At 38.8% G+C, this 18,140-nt stretch overlaps 2 protein-coding genes across 3 annotated transcripts in view; one reads left to right on the top strand and one right to left on the bottom strand.

Annotated features, from left to right (window-relative positions):
• The window catches only part of TAFA2 (TAFA chemokine like family member 2), a gene marked incomplete at its 5' end in the record, with an annotated part of 464,864 nt that overhangs the window by 36,693 nt on the left and 410,031 nt on the right, over positions 1-18,140 (bottom strand). Inside the window, 2 exons of one of the 2 annotated variants that reach the window (XM_081082315.1) lie at positions 8,198-8,322; positions 9,402-9,554. In XM_081082315.1, the coding sequence (XP_080938441.1) occupies positions 8,198-8,322; positions 9,402-9,554 (278 nt within the window). Of the gene's footprint in view, positions 1-6,828; positions 8,323-9,401; positions 9,555-18,140 lie in introns of those variants that run through there. The other variant, XM_081082314.1, reaches the window with a different exon arrangement.
• Positions 16,784-17,125, top strand: LOC308514737 (developmental pluripotency-associated 5 protein-like; the record flags this gene model as incomplete). Its single annotated transcript, XM_081085000.1, has 1 exon — positions 16,784-17,125. One exon carries the CDS (start codon positions 16,784-16,786, stop codon positions 17,123-17,125), a length of 342 nt encoding a protein of 113 aa, XP_080941126.1.

Here is an 18,140-nt window from a genome sequence, read left to right as displayed (position 1 = left end):
GCCCCATGACACCTCTGCTGCTGCTACTGCCGGCAACGCAAGCCTATGTCAGCCCTGGTTACCTGAGCCTTGGGTGGCCCTGAGCAGCTGGGCAGCTGCCATCTGAGGCTTGCCTGTGCCTCGGGACAGCCCTAGGTGGCTGGGGGGCTAAGGGGACTGGGGGACTCCGGAGGCAGGTGCTGCATGCCTGCCACACCAGCGGGGCTGAGGGGACTGGGTGCCGCCATCTTTGAGGGCGGCAGTCAATTAGCATATTCCCTCCTTATTGGCTGTGGGCGCCACCATCTTTGAGGGCAGGGGAGTCAATTAGCACATTCCCTCCTTATGGTTGTGGATGCCGCCATCTTTGAGGGTGGGGCAGTCAATTAGCATATTCCCTCCTTATTGGCTGTGGGTGCCACCATCTTTGTGATGATGTGAGGGTCAATTAGCATATTCCCTCTTTATTATATAGGATTATTGAATATATTCCTTATAATTGTTTTTAAACTGGAAATGGTTACTTCCTAATTCTTTCACCTTTTTCACATATTCCTTCAACCCTCCTCCCATATGGTAACCATCAATTTGTTCTCTGTATCTATGAATTTGTTTCTGATTTGTTTGTCCCTTTGTCTTATTTCACCATGATGTCACTAATGGCAATCTTTTTTTAAACACTTCTTTTTCCAATTAATTATTGATGGACAGTTAGATTCCTTCCTTCCATATCTTGGCTACTATAAATAATGCAGCAATGAACATAGGGGTACATACATCTTTTATCATTACTTCAGATAAATACCTAGAAGTGGAATTGTTGGGTCATATGGCAATACTACTGTTCATTTTTGGAAGAACTGTCTGTCATACTGTTTCCATAGCGGCTGCAGCAATTTACAATCCTACCAACAGCACATGAGGGTTTCCATTGCTACACATCCTCACCTTCACTTCTGTTGGTTGATTGATTTATTTATTTTTTAAATATATTTTATTGATTTTTTACAGAGAGGACGGGAGAGGGATAGAGAGTTAGAAACATTGATGAGAGAGAAACATTGATCAGCTGCCTCCTGCAGACTCCCTACTGGGTATGTGCCCACAACCAAGGTACATGCCCTTGATCAGAATCGAACCTGGGACCTTTGAGTCCACAGGCAGACGCTCTATCAACTGAGCCAAACCAGCTAAGGCCTGTTGGTTGATTTATTGATGATAGTTATTCTGATCAATGTGAGGTGGTACCTTCTTGCTTAAATACATTTCTAGGTATTTTATCCTTATTGATGAATTGTAAATGGGATTTTCTTAATTTCTTTCTGATAGTTTGCTATTGGAATATAAAACTATAACCAATGTCTGAATATTAATTTTGCATCCTGCTATTTGCTGAATTCATTTATTAGTTCTAATGGTTGTTGTTTTTTGTTTGTTTGTTTGAATCTATTGGCTTCTCTTTATGTGGTATCATGTCATCTGCAAATAATGAATTTTATGTCTTCCTTTCCAATTCAGATGCCTTCTATTTCTTTTCCTTGTTTGAGTATTGCAGCTAGGACTTCCAAACTCTGTTGAATAAAAGTGGAAAAAGTGAACATCCTTGTCCTGTTCCCTATCATAAAGAAAAAGCTTTCACTTTTTAGCATTGAGTATGATTTCAGCTGTGCATTTTTCATATATAAGTCTTTATTATGTTAAGGCATGTCCTTCTAGCTCCATCTTTCTGAAAGTTTTTTATCTTCAATGGATGTTAAATTTTGACAAATGCTTTTTTTGCATCTACTGATATGATAATATCATTTTATCCATAATTTTGTTTATGTGGTGTATCACATTAATTGATTTGCACATATTGAGCCAAGCTTTCATCCCAGGAATAAATCCCACTTGATCCTGGTATATGATCTTTTTGATGTATTGCTGAATTCAGCTTGCTATCATTTTGCTGAGGATTTTTGCATCTATGTTCATTAGGAATATTGACCTATAATTTTCTTTTCTTTTTTTTTTGTAGTGTCTTTGTCAGTTTTGATATCAGGGTAATGCTTGCCATGTAAAGTAAGTCTGACAGTCTACCTTCCTCTTCAATTTTCTGGAAAATAGAATAGGTATTAATTCCTTCTTTGAATAAGGTAAAATTCACCTGTGAAGCCATCTATTCCTGGGCCTTTGTTTATTTGTAATTGTTTTGATTACTGGTTCAATTTCATTATCAGTTGGCAGTCTGTTTAAATTTTCTGTTTCTTCTTGATTCATTCTTGGAAGATTGGTGTTTTTGGAATTATCCATTTTTCCAGGTTGTCTAATTTGTTGGCATATAACTGTCCACAGTATTTCCTTATACAGTAGTCCTTTATATTTCTACTAGTGTCCCAGTGCACAGATTCATGCACATTGAAAGGAAACTAATTAGAAGAAATGTTTTATATCACTATTCACCCTTTCTCAATAATAGAAGTGTCAACCAAATTCATGATTGACAATGACAGATCAAAACATACACGTGAGATTGGTGCCAGCGAGAGCTTTATATATATGTCATGCATGCGTGAGTCAGCTTAGCCTTTTATAGATATAGAATAAACTTGCTTTCAATTAGACCTGTTTTCTGATTTAGCTAAACTTTTTCCAGCCCAGTGAAGCACCCCAACATCTCTTTCTGCTGTGTTTCTAATTTTTAGAAACACAGCAGACTGCTTATCATAATGCTCTCCAGGACCATCCATGGTGTTGCAAATGGTAAAAGTTCTTTCTTTTTCTTTTTTACAGCAGCGTAGCATTCCATTGTGTAGATGTACCACTGGTTTTTAATCCACTCATCTGCTGATGGGCACTTAGGCTGTTTCCAACTCCTAACTATTGTAAATTGTGCTGCTATGAACATAGGGGTACATATGTCCTTTCTGATTGGTGTTTCTGATTTCTTGGAATATATTCCTAGAAGTGGGATTACTGGGTCAAAGGGGAGTTCTATTTTTAATTTTTTTAAGTTCTCCACAGTGTCTGCTCCAGTCTGCATTCCCACCAGCAGTGCACAAGGGTTCCTTTTTCTCCACATCCTCACCAGCACTTGTCATTTGTTGACTTAATGATAGCCATATTGACAGGTGTGAGATGGTACTGCATTGTCATTTTTATTTGCATCTCTCAGATGATTAGTGACTTTAAGCATGTTTTCATATGTCTCTTGGCTTTTTGTATATCCACATTAAAAAAGTGTCTATGTAAGTCCTTGGTCAATTTTGTGATTGGATTGTTTATCGTCCTTTTGTTAAGTTGTATGAGTTCCCTATAAATTTTGGAGATTAAACCCTTATTGTAGATAACATGAGCAAATATGTTTTCTGATGCAGTGGGCTCTCTTGTTGATGGTTTCTTTCGCTTGAAGAAGCTTTTTGTTTTGGTGTAGTACCATTTGTTAATTTTCTCCTTAGTTTCCATTGTCCTAGGAGCTGTATTGGTAAAGATATTAATACTACATACGTCTGATATTTGCTGCCTATAGATTCTTCTAAGATTTTTATGGTTTCCCATCTTTCATTTAAGTTCTTTATCCATTTTGAATTTATTTTTGTGAATGGTGTAAGTTGGTGGTCTAGTTTCACTTTTGCATGTATCTGTCCAATTTTCTCAACACCATTTATTGAAGAGACTATCTTGACTCCACTGTATGCTCTTGCCTCCTTTTTCAAATGTTAATTGAGCATAAAAGCTTGGGTTTTTTTATTGTAGATGATTTCTAATTTTAAGCCCCTGTGATCTGCAAAGATGCTTGATATGATTTCGGTCTTCTTGAATTTGAAGAGAGTTAGCCTGTGTCCAAATATGTGGTCTATCTTTGAAAATGTCCCAGATGCACTCTAGAAGAATGTATATTCCATTGCTTTTGGGTGAAATGTTGAAGAGAGTTAGCCTGTGTCCTAATATGTGGTCTATCTTTGAAAATGTCCCAGATGCACTCTAGAAGAATGTATATTCCATTGCTTTTGGGTGAAATGTTCTGAAGATGTCAATTAATTTCATCTGATCTAGTGAGTCATTTAGGATTGCTGTTTTTTTGTTGATTTTTTTTTTGTCTAGAAGATTTATCCAGTTATGTCAATAGGGTATTAAAGTCCCCTACTATGAATATATTGCTGTCAATCTCTCCCTTGATATCTTACAGAAGTGGGTTTTTTTTTTTAATGTATTTGGGTGCTCCTGTATTGAGTGTATATATGTTTACCAAAGTTATATCCTCTTGTTGTATGGATCCCTTTAGTATTATGAAGTGGCCTTCCTTATCTCTTGTTATGGCTTTCACTTTGAGGTTTATTTTGTCAGATATAAGTATTGCTATCTCTGCTTTTTTTTTTTCACTTCTGTTTGCCTGATCTTTTTATTTCTTCATCCTTTCACTCTCAGTCTGTGTGAGTCCATTGTTCTGAGTAGCTTTCTTGTAGACAGCATATATATGGTTCATGTTTTCTTATACATGCAGTCACCCTGCATCTTTTGATTAGAGCATTTAACCCATTTATGTTTAAGGTTTTTATTTATATGCACTTGTTGCCATTTTTATTTTTTATGTCTGTGTTCCTTCATCCCTTTCTATTTCTACTTTTCACCACAGTCCCTTTAGCATTTCTTGCATTGCTGGCTTAGTGATAATAAACTTCCTTAACCTTTTATTTTTTCTGTGAAGCTCCTGATTTTACCTTCAATTATGATTGATAACCTTGCTGGATAGAGTATTCATGGATTCAGTCCCTTGCTTTGCATCATTTTATATTCTTCATTCCATTCCCTTTTGGCATGATGTGTTTCTGTTGAGAAATCATTTGATAGTCTAATCAGAGATCCCTTGTAGGGATCTTTCTATCTCTCTCTTGCAGCCCTTAAGATTCTTTCTTGGTCATTAATGTTTGCCATTGTAATTACGATGTGTCTTGGTGTGGGTTTTTATGGGTCCATCTTGTTTGGGACTCTCTCTGCTTGTGTGACTTTTTTCTTTCCCAAGTCGGGAAAGTTTTCTGTCATTATTTCTTCAAATAGGTTTTCTATTCTTTGCTCCTCTTCTTGACCTTCTGGCACCCCTATTATTTGGATGTTGAGTCATTTCATGTTGTCCCAAAGCTCCCTTAAATTCTCCTCTTCTTTTTAATTTTTTTCCAATTGCTGTTCAGATTGGGTGTTTTTTATTCACTGATTCGGTCCTCAGCTTCTTCTAGTCTACTGTTGAAACTTTTCATTGTGTTTTTTTTTTATTGCCGCTATATCATTCATCATTTCCTCTTGATTCTTACATATGTTGTTGATTTTCTCATCCATCTGGTTTAGGAACTTTATGATCCATAGTCTGAATTCTTTTTCTGACATATTGCTTGCCTCCCTTTCATTTAGTTCTTTTTCTGGCGATTACTCCATTTTTTTGTCTCCCCATTTTTGCTGTCTCTTTCTGGCCCTGGGCACCGTGTTTGGGGTTGACAGTTGAAGACCCTACCAGGCCAATGGTCCAGAAATCATTAGCTCAGAGGCTGGGTCTGCCTTGAGACTCATGCCTTTATTTTCTCTGCTCTAAGTTTTATCCCCTTCTCCCACAGATCTGGTCCCTCTGTTGTCTTCTTAAGAGTATCAGTTCTTCTGGTGTCCAACTTCCTGTGAAAATCCAGAGCCCTCTGATATGCAATTCTCTGTGTGGCCCTGGCACCCAAGGAAAAGTGGTGCCCTAGGTCCCTCTGGCAAGGCACTTGCAGCATGGTACTGTGGTCCCTGGTTGGGCATACCAGATTTCTCCAGTTCACCCCAGCACTGTTCTCCTGTGGCCCAGAATGTGGCATGGGCTGGGTTACTCCTGGTAGCCATGGCAGGACTATCCCAGGGGCTGGGATGGAGCCGTTGTGGGTTGCTCTGGGTCACATAGTCAGAGCTCTCCTGTGGCCCAGGAACTCTAAATTGTCCAAGCAGCAAGTCCCTGGGCTTAGGGTATAGTAGGCACAGGTTGCTCTGGGTCCGCACTTACCTGTGGCCTGGAGTGAGGCCTGTTCTTTGTTGCTCCAGTTCTCCCCTTCCTGGTGTGAAGGGGGAGGGGGGCAAGTTTCTCTGGGTTGCACAGTCCTCACATTTCTGGAGCCCAGAGTGAGGCACACACTGGGTTGCTCAGGCAGGACTGTCCCAGGGGATGGGGTGGAAGGGGCACAGGTTGCTCTGGGTCACATAGAACTCTCCTGTGGCACTGAGTGAGGCATGCACTGGGTTGCTCTGGATCACCCCTCCTGGGGCCTGGGGTGAAACAGACATGGGTTATTCTGGGTCTCACAATCCATGCTCTCCTATGGCTCAGAGTGGGGCATGCACTATGTTGCTCTGGGTCACCCTGACAGAAGGACCCAGGGCTCAGGTGGCTCCAGGTCAGACTGGAAGCACAGTTCTGGGGCAGCGGTTGGGCACAGGGGTCCCCCTGGCTTGCTCTCACTGTGGGGTCCTGGAGCTGGATGCTGGGATGCTGGGTCCTGGCAGGCTGATGAGGGTCCTGGTATGGAAGGTCAATGCAGATGTGTGGGAGCCTGCCAGGAGGTACTGCACGACTCACTGCTGGGGCATGGTGGTGGTTCCACCCAGGTTATGGCTGTCAAGCAGCATTCTCTCGGCACCCTTTGACCTTCCTTATTGAAAATTTTCTCATCTGTGTCTAATTTGTTAATTCCAGGTAGATGTTCTCTGATTTAGTTATTTTTTTGGCCCCAGAAGGAGGTGCACAACACTTCTCCCAGACAGGTTTATTAAAAACTGTTATTGTCAATTACCAGTATCTAGTTTTATGTTACTTTGTTGTTTTGTTTTTTTAATTTTTTTAAATTTTATTTTAGAGAGAGAGGAAGAAAGAGGGAGAGGTAGAAACATTGCTGAGAGAAAAACATCATAGATTGGCTGTCTCCTGCACGCCCTCTGCTGGGGATTGAGCCTGCAACTCAGGTATATGCTCTGACCAGGAACTGAACTGGCAATCTCCTAGTGAATGGGTCAATGCTCAACCACTGAGCCAATAGGCTGGGCTTATGTTCTGCTTTTTTTTTTATAAAACATCCCTGTGTACAATGATTTAATTCTAATCAATTGTCTACTTTCCCCTCAGTAAAACAAGACAGAACTTTCACAGCTAATTGTACAAAGAAAATACTTAAAATCTCCAGTCCAGAACATCCTTTGAGCTAATTAGGAGATCAAAGAATAACACTGTTTTTCACTTCTCTCCCATTTCCCAGAAGTCAGCATTGCAAGCTGAAATATATCATTGTCTAAAGAGTATTCTTTTCATATTGACCCATGGAATATACTGTGGTAATTTGAACACTTAACAAACTATTTGTGATAACATCAATTAAAAAGGCCCATGTAAAGTTTATATTATATTAGAAAACTATTTATTGATCCAGAAATCAGGGAGATCAAAATAATTACTTTCATAAAAATGCAAGAATCTTAGTTGGCAAATTTTATTGTCATACCTATATAATAAAAGCCTAATATGCTAAGTGTCCAACCATTTGTTCGACCAGTTGCTATGACATGCACTGACCATCAGGGGACAGATGCTCTGACTGGTCAGTTAGCTTGATGCTGGGGTCCAGCCAATTGACACTGGGCGAGATGGTCCAGATACGCCCTGGAGCCCTCTCATGGTCCCTCCCTGGCCCCAATTGTGCAGGTCCCTCGGCCTGGCCTGCACCCTTTTGCAATCCAGGACCCCTCCAGGGATGTTGGAGAGCTGGTTTTGGCCTGATCCCCACAGGCCAGGCTGAGGGACCCCACTGGTGCACGATTCCATGCACCAGGCCTCTAGTATAAAATAAAATCTTTTTTTCTTTTCTTTTTTCTTTCTTTCTTTTTTTTTTTTTTTTGAGAATCTATTCAGAGTACTATCCATGAGGGATTGGGATCACCTTCCCAGTATTTTTAATATACACCCTTGGCGGTTTTCACATTACTGTCAGTATCTCATGAGGGAACAAACAACATTTGTTTATTAGGTAACACAACAGCTGATGGCATCTAGAGATGTTATTCTGAATGAAATAAAAATGTGCCATGAAAAAATGAATTAGGGAGAAAGTGTGGAAAAACATACTATGGAAAACTATACCCTCTCATTCTACAACCAACACTTCAAGATGTCACTATGTACACTTCGTTAATTCAGAGACGTTTTACTTTCCCAAGCTGGCTCTCCACTTACCCGAGTTGTTTTCACTTTATTCCCAGAGGAGCAGCTCCATCCTTTCCGATCAGGAAGAACTTTACATTCCTCTCCCTCAAGACATGGCTGCATATGACACCACCATTTCTGTTCCACTATGGAAGCTATAGGAGATAGAAAAATAGATGCAATGTTTTTTGTTGGGTTTGTTCATTCTCTGGGTGCACAATTAAAGAAAACGCCACCAATTTTTCCTATAACTGGCTAGACTGTGTTTTAGGTTTTAGAGTCTGCCTGCCTTTTTTTACCCCCAAAAGGCTAAATCTAGTTTTTCTGAGTAGAATAATTATTTTAATTTTACTTTATAGTGGTAAGAATACTTTACATGAGACTTACCCTTTTGAGTCTTTAAACATACAATACACAATAAGTACACTGTTGAATGATTTTCCATGGGAATATATAGGCTTAATGAAAACTGATATATTTGAAAGAAACTAATAGTATGTATTCATGAACTGATTTACATAAACAGATAAGCAAATAAGCCCCTGACCAATTTAGAGTCAATATTTTAGAATAAATGTTATATTTCCCACAATAGGCTGAAAATCAGAGGGCATTAGAGTTAATACAATTTTTTAAAAAAATTTCTTTTTTATTGTGGGTAGTAGCCAACTTCACAAGATATATACCATGCTAATATGAGCACTTAAATTATTATTTATGGTAACATCAATTAAAAGGCTGAATATCCTATTCTAATTAGGTAAATATTAAAGAAATGAACATTCTGATGCATCTTTACAATAACCAACATTTTATCTGAATTCTATCCACAACTAAATAGTCTCTCATGTGCATGATGTTCATTGTTCATTCTTAAAAACCATCCATGGGCTTAGAAATTCATCCTATTTAATCATCTGTTTTCATCTTTTCTTTCCCAGTTAATTTACACACACATATCCTCAGCTGGTAAATCAGTATTTCATGGCATCAAAGAAGCACTTGAACTTGTTGGAACCCCATTATAATGCCATTTATTATGAAACTGGGTAAGACCTTATACCTCCTTCCAAAGGATTTTGGATTTCAAAATGCCTGCCAAATAACCTCATATCAACCACATAATCTATACTGTGGTCCCTCAGAATTGGCCCCGTCAATAGCATTACAGTGGGGTTCCAGTTCTAAGCAGTCCCGAGCTACACTACCGCAATGAGCAATGTAAAAGTCGCACCATCCACGCAAGATGGAGCAGCTCGCGTGGTGCCTGCCACCTGCCCAGGGAAGCAGGAGCACTTGACAGTTTGTGACCGTTCTTCTATCTTGTTCTTATTACAGCATCTGTGGAGTGCCACCACCTCGCAAGTGCCCGTTTTAACATGGTGAGCTGTACAAACAAAAACAAAAGATGAGACATTAAGAAAGCTTTGGACACTTCCTTCTTCTTTTTAATTAGCAGTGCATTAAATATAGCTCTATAAGGGACCCACCAGGCATGAAACTAGACCTACAATGATGCTGACTCCATAATGGAAGTTGATTTCTTTTCTAAATGTGGCAGGACCATTTCTGCCAGTAAATGCTTGGTGAAGCAGGAATAATTAGTGACTAGATTAAAATAAGCTGTTAGAACAGTCTGAAATATAGGAGCAATATATAGTGCCAACAAAAACGTATTTAGTTGTATGTAGCTTCTCTTTACACCTTTTTGTTCAACATGTTAAAGTAAGGTAAACCCCTGGACAAATGCTACAGTGGGGCTGATGGTTAATATAAAGGTTATGTTCTTCTGCGGGTGAGTGTCAGGTCAGGCAGAATACCAATTTTCAAGAAGCAATGATGAAGGGAGGATTTCCCCCTCCTTACTATTCATTTGTACAGTTTCTCTGGAAATGAATTAATTGGCTGATTCTTGAAATTGCTATTATTGTCCCAAAAGTTCCAGCCAGTTTCAGAACCCAAAAATCATTCCTTCCAATTTTGCCTGCGGGGACAACTGCCACCAAATGGCACCAAGTACAGCCAGAACTTGGGTGGATTTATATCTAGCCTAGAAACCCAGTCCAAAAAGTTGTGAGGTCCCATTTCATCCACGTTGCAGTAAGGCTATGAAGGTGAAATTTGGGGACCTGACATCAGATTATGATGAGGTTCTATTACTCCTACTGTGACATGATAAAGCAAAAGTTTCATCTGCTAAAAACAAAAATAGCTTAGAATCCAACATTTATTGAAATACCATACTTTCAGAAATTTTAAAACTGATTGCTATACAAACAAATCTACTTTAATGTTATAAACATATTGAAAAGAGCACATTATGCATTTATAATATTTTTTGGCATTTATAATATTAATCTTCCCTGGGAGATGAGGAACCACTGTGCAGTAACTCAGGTTAGATAACTTCTTTCGATTTTCCTTGTGAGAAAGAGGAAATCACACATATTATCAACCTCATACCTCCATGAGAGATCAAGAAGCTCAAGTATGACATACAGCTTTGACACATAATTCTCAAAAGAGCTCTTAAGAAGCAAATATCATTTCCAAAGTCACAAAGCGACCCTACCAAAGCTAAAAACTTAAGAGCGAGACTTCCATTCCTCATGCTTTGGTGGTAGCCTCCCCATGATAATTTCGTTCAGTCTATGACTTGTGCCTATTGGTTTAGGTCTCTTAAGCGTAAATCTACAGCCCAGATTTCTTTCCTAAGCTCTATTTCATAAGTGATGCTTCCTGAATTATATCTCAACTTAAGTGTCTTATAAGGAGCTCACATTAGAGAAAAAAGAGAACAAAAGACATTCTAGCCCAACCTATTTTTTGCTAAATTCTCCTTTCCCCAAGACTTCTCTATCTACTTCTGGAACATACTTTCTTAGCTAATGATGATTCCATTTGTTTTAACGTATTTAATGTTTTGTGTTATACAAGTCATCATACTGCTTTCTACACTATACATAGTCACATTTTAATTGAGTCAATACCACACATCAGGCATGGTTCTGAGTTCTAGGGTTGCAGCAGTGAATAAGAGGGACATAGACCATGTCCTCAAAGAGCTCATATTCCTCTGGAGAAAACAAATAATAATGCCTAAGTTAATGATTCCATAGGACAATATTAGATTTGTAAGTGCTTTGAAGGAACTGCGCAGTATGTTTTTGAGAGTAATTAAGGACAGAGAAAATGTATATTTTAGCAAGAGTCTCAAGGAAGACCTCTCAAAGAGGAACCTGAATAATGACCCAAGTGAAGAAAAGGAAGCACCCATTATGAAGATCTAAGGAAGAGCATTCCAAAGAGAAAGAGCAGCAAAGACAAGGTACCAAATAGGCAAAAGCATGGTATGTTCTCAGGACAGGAGGATGACCAGTGTGGCTGAACAACTGAGAAGTCAAGGGAAAGGTGTCAGAAGTGTGGGAAGATCATGTAGGGTCTGGTATGCCACAGTAAGGAGATGGGACTTGAATCTCATTGCAAGGGAAAGTCTTTGGGTAGAAATGGTATTATCTCATTAACACTTTAGACATTTTTCAGGCTGCTCTTTAGAGAAAGGACTGGGGAAAAGAGCAAGCAAGAGTGGAATGAGGGAAACCAATTATGAAGAGACTGCAGGAGTCTAATTGATAAAGGATGGAACTAAGACTATACTAACAGCAGCAGAGTTGTGGGAAAGTAGCAGGTTAGGGGTTCAGTGAAGGGTTGGTTTGACTTGCTAATGGGTAGAATGTCAGCTGTGAGGGGAAAAGGAATTAAGGATTACTCCTAACTTTGTCCTGAGGTTGGTGGTGTTGGTAAATAAAGTCTTGGGGAAAGGAGAATTTGGCAAAAGATGGGTTGGGCTAGTTCTCTTTTTTTCTCTGTTAAATGTGATATCCTTATAAGATACCCAAGTAGAGATATAAATCAGGCAGCATCATTTATGAAATAGAGCTTAGAGAAGAAATAATGGGCTCCAGATTCACACTCAACAGATCTGAACCAAATTACCATGGAAAGGCTACCAGCAAAGAAGGGGAAAATGTCCAAAATATAGACTTGCAATGAAGGAAACAGAAAAAAAAAAAGACTGATAGGACCAACATATGGGGTGCGAGAAAGAAGAACCCAAAGTAAAGACATAGAAACCAAAGAATAAAATGTTTCAAGAAGAAGGGATTGATCAGCTATGTCAAATGCTACTGAAAGGTTCGATAAATTAAACGAAATAATTGTCCCTTAGAAAAGTGATATGATGTAGTGGTTAAAACCAAAGTTGCTGGGTTCAAATCTAAGCTCCTCCTAGCAGCTGTGTGATTTTGGGCAAATTACCAATATCTCTGAGTGGCAGTGTTTCATGTCTAGAACAGAGATGTTAATAGCATAATCTTCACATGGCTGGTTTGGGAATTAAATGATTTATCATGTATCAAGTATTTAGAACACTTCCCGACTCATCATCAGCACTCTGTTAGTATTGTAAGCATTTCAACTTAATAAAATCATTTTAATGGCTTGATAAAGTCATGAGTGAAGTATGTTTGGTACAGAATAAGATGTAAAACTGTACAATTATAAAAATTTCTTTCATGGAGTTTTTCTGTGAAAGGAAGAAAGAAAACAGATACCATAAAAGCATGCTTACTTGCTGGAATGATCTGGTAGAAAGATCAGTCAATATCGGAGAGAAAAATGGATAATTGAAAAAGAATGTTCTTGAGAAGAAAAAAGGAATTGAGATTCAGGGCACCAGAGAGGTTGGCATTAGATTGATGTGGGGACACAATCCATTTGACTGAAGCAGGTAAGTGTGAGTGAGTGGATCAGGTGGTGAGAAGATGAGGCAGTTTCTTACATGATTTTATCTAGTTTTTCTATGAAATATGAGAGATGTTTCAGAATAAAAAAGAGTACTAGTATATGAAGTAAATATCTCAAAAAAAGGAAAGCAAGTTTATCTATAAAAGGCAGTAGATCATCTGGCAGGAAGTTGGCTGACATACCCTGTGAAGTGCAGATGGCACAGTGGATGGAAGAAGAGGTGGCATACTGAGCAGAATTAAGATAAACAGCTCTGTGATATTGGATTGTTTGGTATGCTTGAATTTTTATAGTGATATAGGAAAACAGAGTTGTTCGTCATGAGGCAATTAATCCTGCCACTCTTTGAATGGAAGCCAGGTTAGAGATAAGATATTACTAGGATTCTTCAGATAGTGAAGCTGCTAGGCAGAGTGCTGAGCAGAGACAGTTTCAGAAAGAGTTCGGTGGTGGCTAGTGCTCTCTGGTCTTCCCCAGACTATGGCAGCCAGGAGCACACAGTAGGTTGCACCAACCTGAGAAAAAAAGGCATAATTTCAGCACCAAGGCCATTTTACCAACTTTGTTATAAGGAAGATTTTATCATACATTGAAAAAGACGCTTAATCTGATTTTTCCCCCCAATGCCAATATCAAAAGTTTGACTTTGACAAGAAAAATAAGAGGATAAAAATCAGCGTGGTAGCCATTAGTGCTGTTCACAAAATGTTTCCGGTTCTCTCCTTTCCGGGATGTGGCAGTACTACATTCCTCCACCCAATTCAACTTAGATGCAGCGATGTGACTTGTTTAGGCCAATGAGATAAAAGTTAAATAATATGAGTCCCTTATGAGAAGAGGGAAAGGACAGCAGTCTGTGTGGATAACTAATCTATGACAAAGGAGGCAAGACTATACAATGGGTTAAAGATAGTCTCTCCAATAAATGGTGTTAGGAAAACTGGACAGACACATGAAAAAATGAAACTATAGCATTTTTTGTATTACATATAAAAATAAACCTAAAATGGAATGATAGCATTTTTATATTACATACAAAAATAAACCTAAAATGGATTAAAAACTTAAGTGCAAGACCTTAAACTATAAACTCCTAGAAGAAAACATAGGTAGTAAATTCTGACATCACTCAGCAATAGTTTTTGTACATGTCTCTTCAGGCAAGGGAAACAAAACAAAAGTAAACAAATGGGACTACACCAAACAGAAGTTTTTGCACAGTGAAGGAAACCACCAACAAAATGAAAAGCCAACGCACTGAATGGGAGAACATATTCACCAATGATACGTCAGATAAGAGCTTACTATCCAAAATATATAAGAAACTCATACAACTTAACACTAAATAAAACCCAAACCATCTGAATAAAAAATGGACAGAGGACCTAAACAGACATTTCTTCGAAGACATATAGATGGCCAATCGACATGAAAATATGCTCAACACCACTAATCATCAAATAAATGCAAATCAAAACCACAATGACATTTCACCTCACACCCCTAAGAGGGCTATCATCAACAAACAACAAGTGTTGGCAAACATGTGGAGAAAGGGGAATCATGCACTGTGTGGTGGGCTTGTAAACTGACGCAGTAACTATACACCAATATGGAGGGTCCTCAAAAAATTAAAAATGTAACTATCATACGACTCAGCAATCCCAGTTCTAGATAGTTCTCTAACAAATCCAAAACACTAATTTTAAAATATATACATACCCCTATGTTTATTGCAGCATTATTCACAATAGCCAAGATATTGGAAGCAACCCAAGTGTCCATCTGTAGACAAATGGATAAAGAAAGTGTGGTACATTGTACAATGGAACGTGACTCAGTCATAAAAAGAATGAAATGTTACCTTTGCAACAACCTGGATGGACCTAGAGTTTATTGTGCTAAGTTAAAGTCAGGCAGATAAAAAAAAAAACAAATACCATATGATTTAACTTATATGTGGAATCTAAAAAAAAATAAATGAAGAAACATAATGAACAAACTCATAGTTACAGGTATCAACTTGGTGATTGCCAGATGGGATGGGTGTAAAAGGTGTAGGGGTTAAGAAGTACAAATCAGTAGTTACAAAATAGTCACAGGACTATAGAGTACAGCATAGGGAATGTACTCAATAATACAATAACTATGTATGGTGTCAGATGGGCACTAGACTTATTGGGGAATCACTTCATAAGTGATGTAAATGCCTACTCACTGGGTTGCACACTGAAACTAATATAATATTGTATGTCAATTTTAATTGAAAAATAAATTTAAAAAAAAGAGCGAGTATGTAATTCACCACATTTCTCCCTACCAGCCAGAGAAACCAATTGTGTTCTTGGTAGCAGAGATTTGATCAAGCTGAGTCCCCACCAAGATGCCCCTATGCCTGAGAAATAAACTTTCAATTGTTATAAGCCTCTAAAATTTGGAGGTTGTTTATTATTGCTCCAAAACTTAAGCCTCGGCAGTACTTTCTCTTGGGCTGTTCAGTATATTTTCCTAAATGCATTAGTTGGAGAATAATTCAGGTAAGTATGGTATCTCAAAACCTGGATCATTTACCTTATTTAAGTCAATGCAGAATAAATATGAAAAAGAAAAACTTGTTTAGATATTTATGTGATTCAAAGAATTGTAATGAATTGTTCCACAGTTGGATAATGACATGGGCTAAGTTCCGTACATCAGCGCTCTGGTGAAGAAAGTGTGCTTCTTTTTTCTCTGAGGAGAACGGAAGTGAAATGCACACGTGGTTCAATGGAGAGGAGGATAAGGTAGGCGCTGCACTGGGAAGACAGACCATGGGACGAAACGCTAAGAGATTAATAATAAAGGTGGCAGCAAAGGCAGGACTAACAGACATGAGGCTTTTCTGCCCTAAACTTTCTTTTCATTGCCTATGAATAAAATACTCAGGCATACAGGTTTTGTTTCCTGGCAAGAAATGTGATTTTGTGAAAAATCTCTCTCAGCCTTTGCTGTTCTTATTAGAACTGAAGTTGTAAAGTTTATTGTGGGAGAATGAGAGAGGGATAATTAATCTTTTTAAAAATAGGATGGATAGAGGGATAGATGGATAATCTTATATTGAAAGAATTTGAAGGCTTAGGTAGGGAGAGTATTGACTGTTCAGTATTACTTTATATACGCTGGCTCAAAACAGGGAAATGAATCTTCTAGCAGAATTTAGTCCACCTAAGCATAGCATGTATATAAATATATGTAGTTTTCTCATTTATCTGATGTACTTCTTATAACTAAATTCTTGTGGACAAAGACTAATTTTTCATGTAAACTGCTCAGTATGTGGTATGTGTTTATTAGGTGGTAAACAAATAATTTAAGAAGGTAAAACTAATGCCTGTGGTTTTATTTTAAAAGGTTAATGAGACTGGAAGGAATTCAAGCAGTTACTAGAATTCTCTACACAGATTCAGACAGAGCTCATGCTAAACTAACCTAATCAAATATTAAGGTTTTTCCAAATTAACAAAACAGGCTTCACAGACAATCAGTTAGCATCATAATAAAATGATGCGAGACCCCCTGGAGAAGATTTAAATGAAAAAAAAGAATAATTAAAAAAAAAAAAAGACCTGATTTCAGAGGGACAGAAACATCAATGATGAGAATCATTGATTGGCTGCCTCCTCTATGTCCTGTGAAAGGCCACTGCCAGCGTGGTTTTCGGGTTCAAAGGCTTGGAGAAAGAGCTGATGCGCAAATTGACACACAAGACAAGAAATAGACTCTCAGGCCTAATGTAACTCTGAGCGCGGGTTTCCTTTCGAGGCATTCGAGATGGGGACGATGCCGAGACGGAAAGATATCCCGCTGTGGGTGAAAGTCCCCGAAGACTTGCGAAATCCGGAGGTGCTGCAGGTCCAGATGGCGCTGATGGAAGCCATGTTTGGCCCCGGAGGATCTCGAATCCCATACATCGAGCAAGTGAGCAGAGCCATGCTCGAGCTGAAGGTTCTGGAATCCTGGAACCTCACCGAGGTCGTGGTTTACGGCAATTACTTGTACAAGCTCCGAACCAAGTGGATGCTCCAGTCCATGGCCAAGAGGCACCGCCTGAGGCAGGAGCGAGGGATGCTCAGACTCGAGGACGCCATGAGTGCCCTCGAGCTCGGCCTTTAGCTGAAGGGAAGCGCGTTTGCAACCGGCGGACCTGGGACCAGGATGTGGACAGGAGGCTGTGCACCTGCAGTGGGTCTGCTCCCCGCGCAACAAGGGAAAGCAGCGTGGTGGGGATTTTTGCATTGGCCTCATGAGTCCTGATGTAACTTTTTCCCAAGGTTGCAAATTAAATAAAATGTTAAAACAGTTTTTTTAAAAAAAAGACAAGAAATAATAATTTTGAAATTATGGGGGGAAGCCAGGGAAAAACTTAACTGTAGTAGTCAAGTTCCACTGAGTCTCCCTTCCCAGCTGCTTTTATTTACTAGAATACACAACTGCCTTTTAGAAATGCAAACAGACATATCAATGGTAATGTTTAGTAAACAGAAGATTATCAGGTTTTGGGGGAGTTTCTTTAGACCATTGAGTCAGCAGTAGGTAATAAAATGTAAATATTCACCCTGTGAATATCAAAGGAGTCCAGGTCAGCCTTCTGAGGGGCTCCTCGCATTTATATTAACTACTGTTGATCTTGGTTTCCAGCAATGCCCCCTACTGGGGACCGAGCCAGAAACCTGGGCATGTGCCCTGACTAGGAATGGAATTGTGACCTCCTGGCTCATGGGTCGATTTTCAACCACTGAGCAACACCAGTTGGGCACAAATTTTTATTTTTTATGTAAGAATTCTGAAGTTAAAAACAAAAAGAAACATAACCCACTTGGTTGCTAGTCTGCAATTTTTCCCTGTCTGGATGTGATGCATAAACACAAAGTTGCCTCCTCCAATTTTGTGAAGTGACACTAGAGACACATCAGTTTAATTCTTATAAAAATAGGAATACCAAGCCTTACCCAGCTCTAATTGTGCCTTCCAATCTTATTACCGTACATGTTATTTCAACAATAGGATCATTAGCCGTATAATGGCCCAGAAACATGGCCTTAAGAGACTACCACTTAAATCATATCTTAAGATTCCTAAATGTTTTGCAAAGGTATATTCTGCATAATACATTTTTTCCAATTTTTTT

This window comes from Myotis nattereri (assembly GCF_964212035.1).
Source record: "Myotis nattereri genome assembly, chromosome: 2".
NCBI lineage: Eukaryota > Metazoa > Chordata > Mammalia > Chiroptera > Vespertilionidae > Myotis > Myotis nattereri.
Note: the sequence above shows the minus strand (reverse complement) of the source record. Positions and strands in the feature narration are given on the sequence as shown.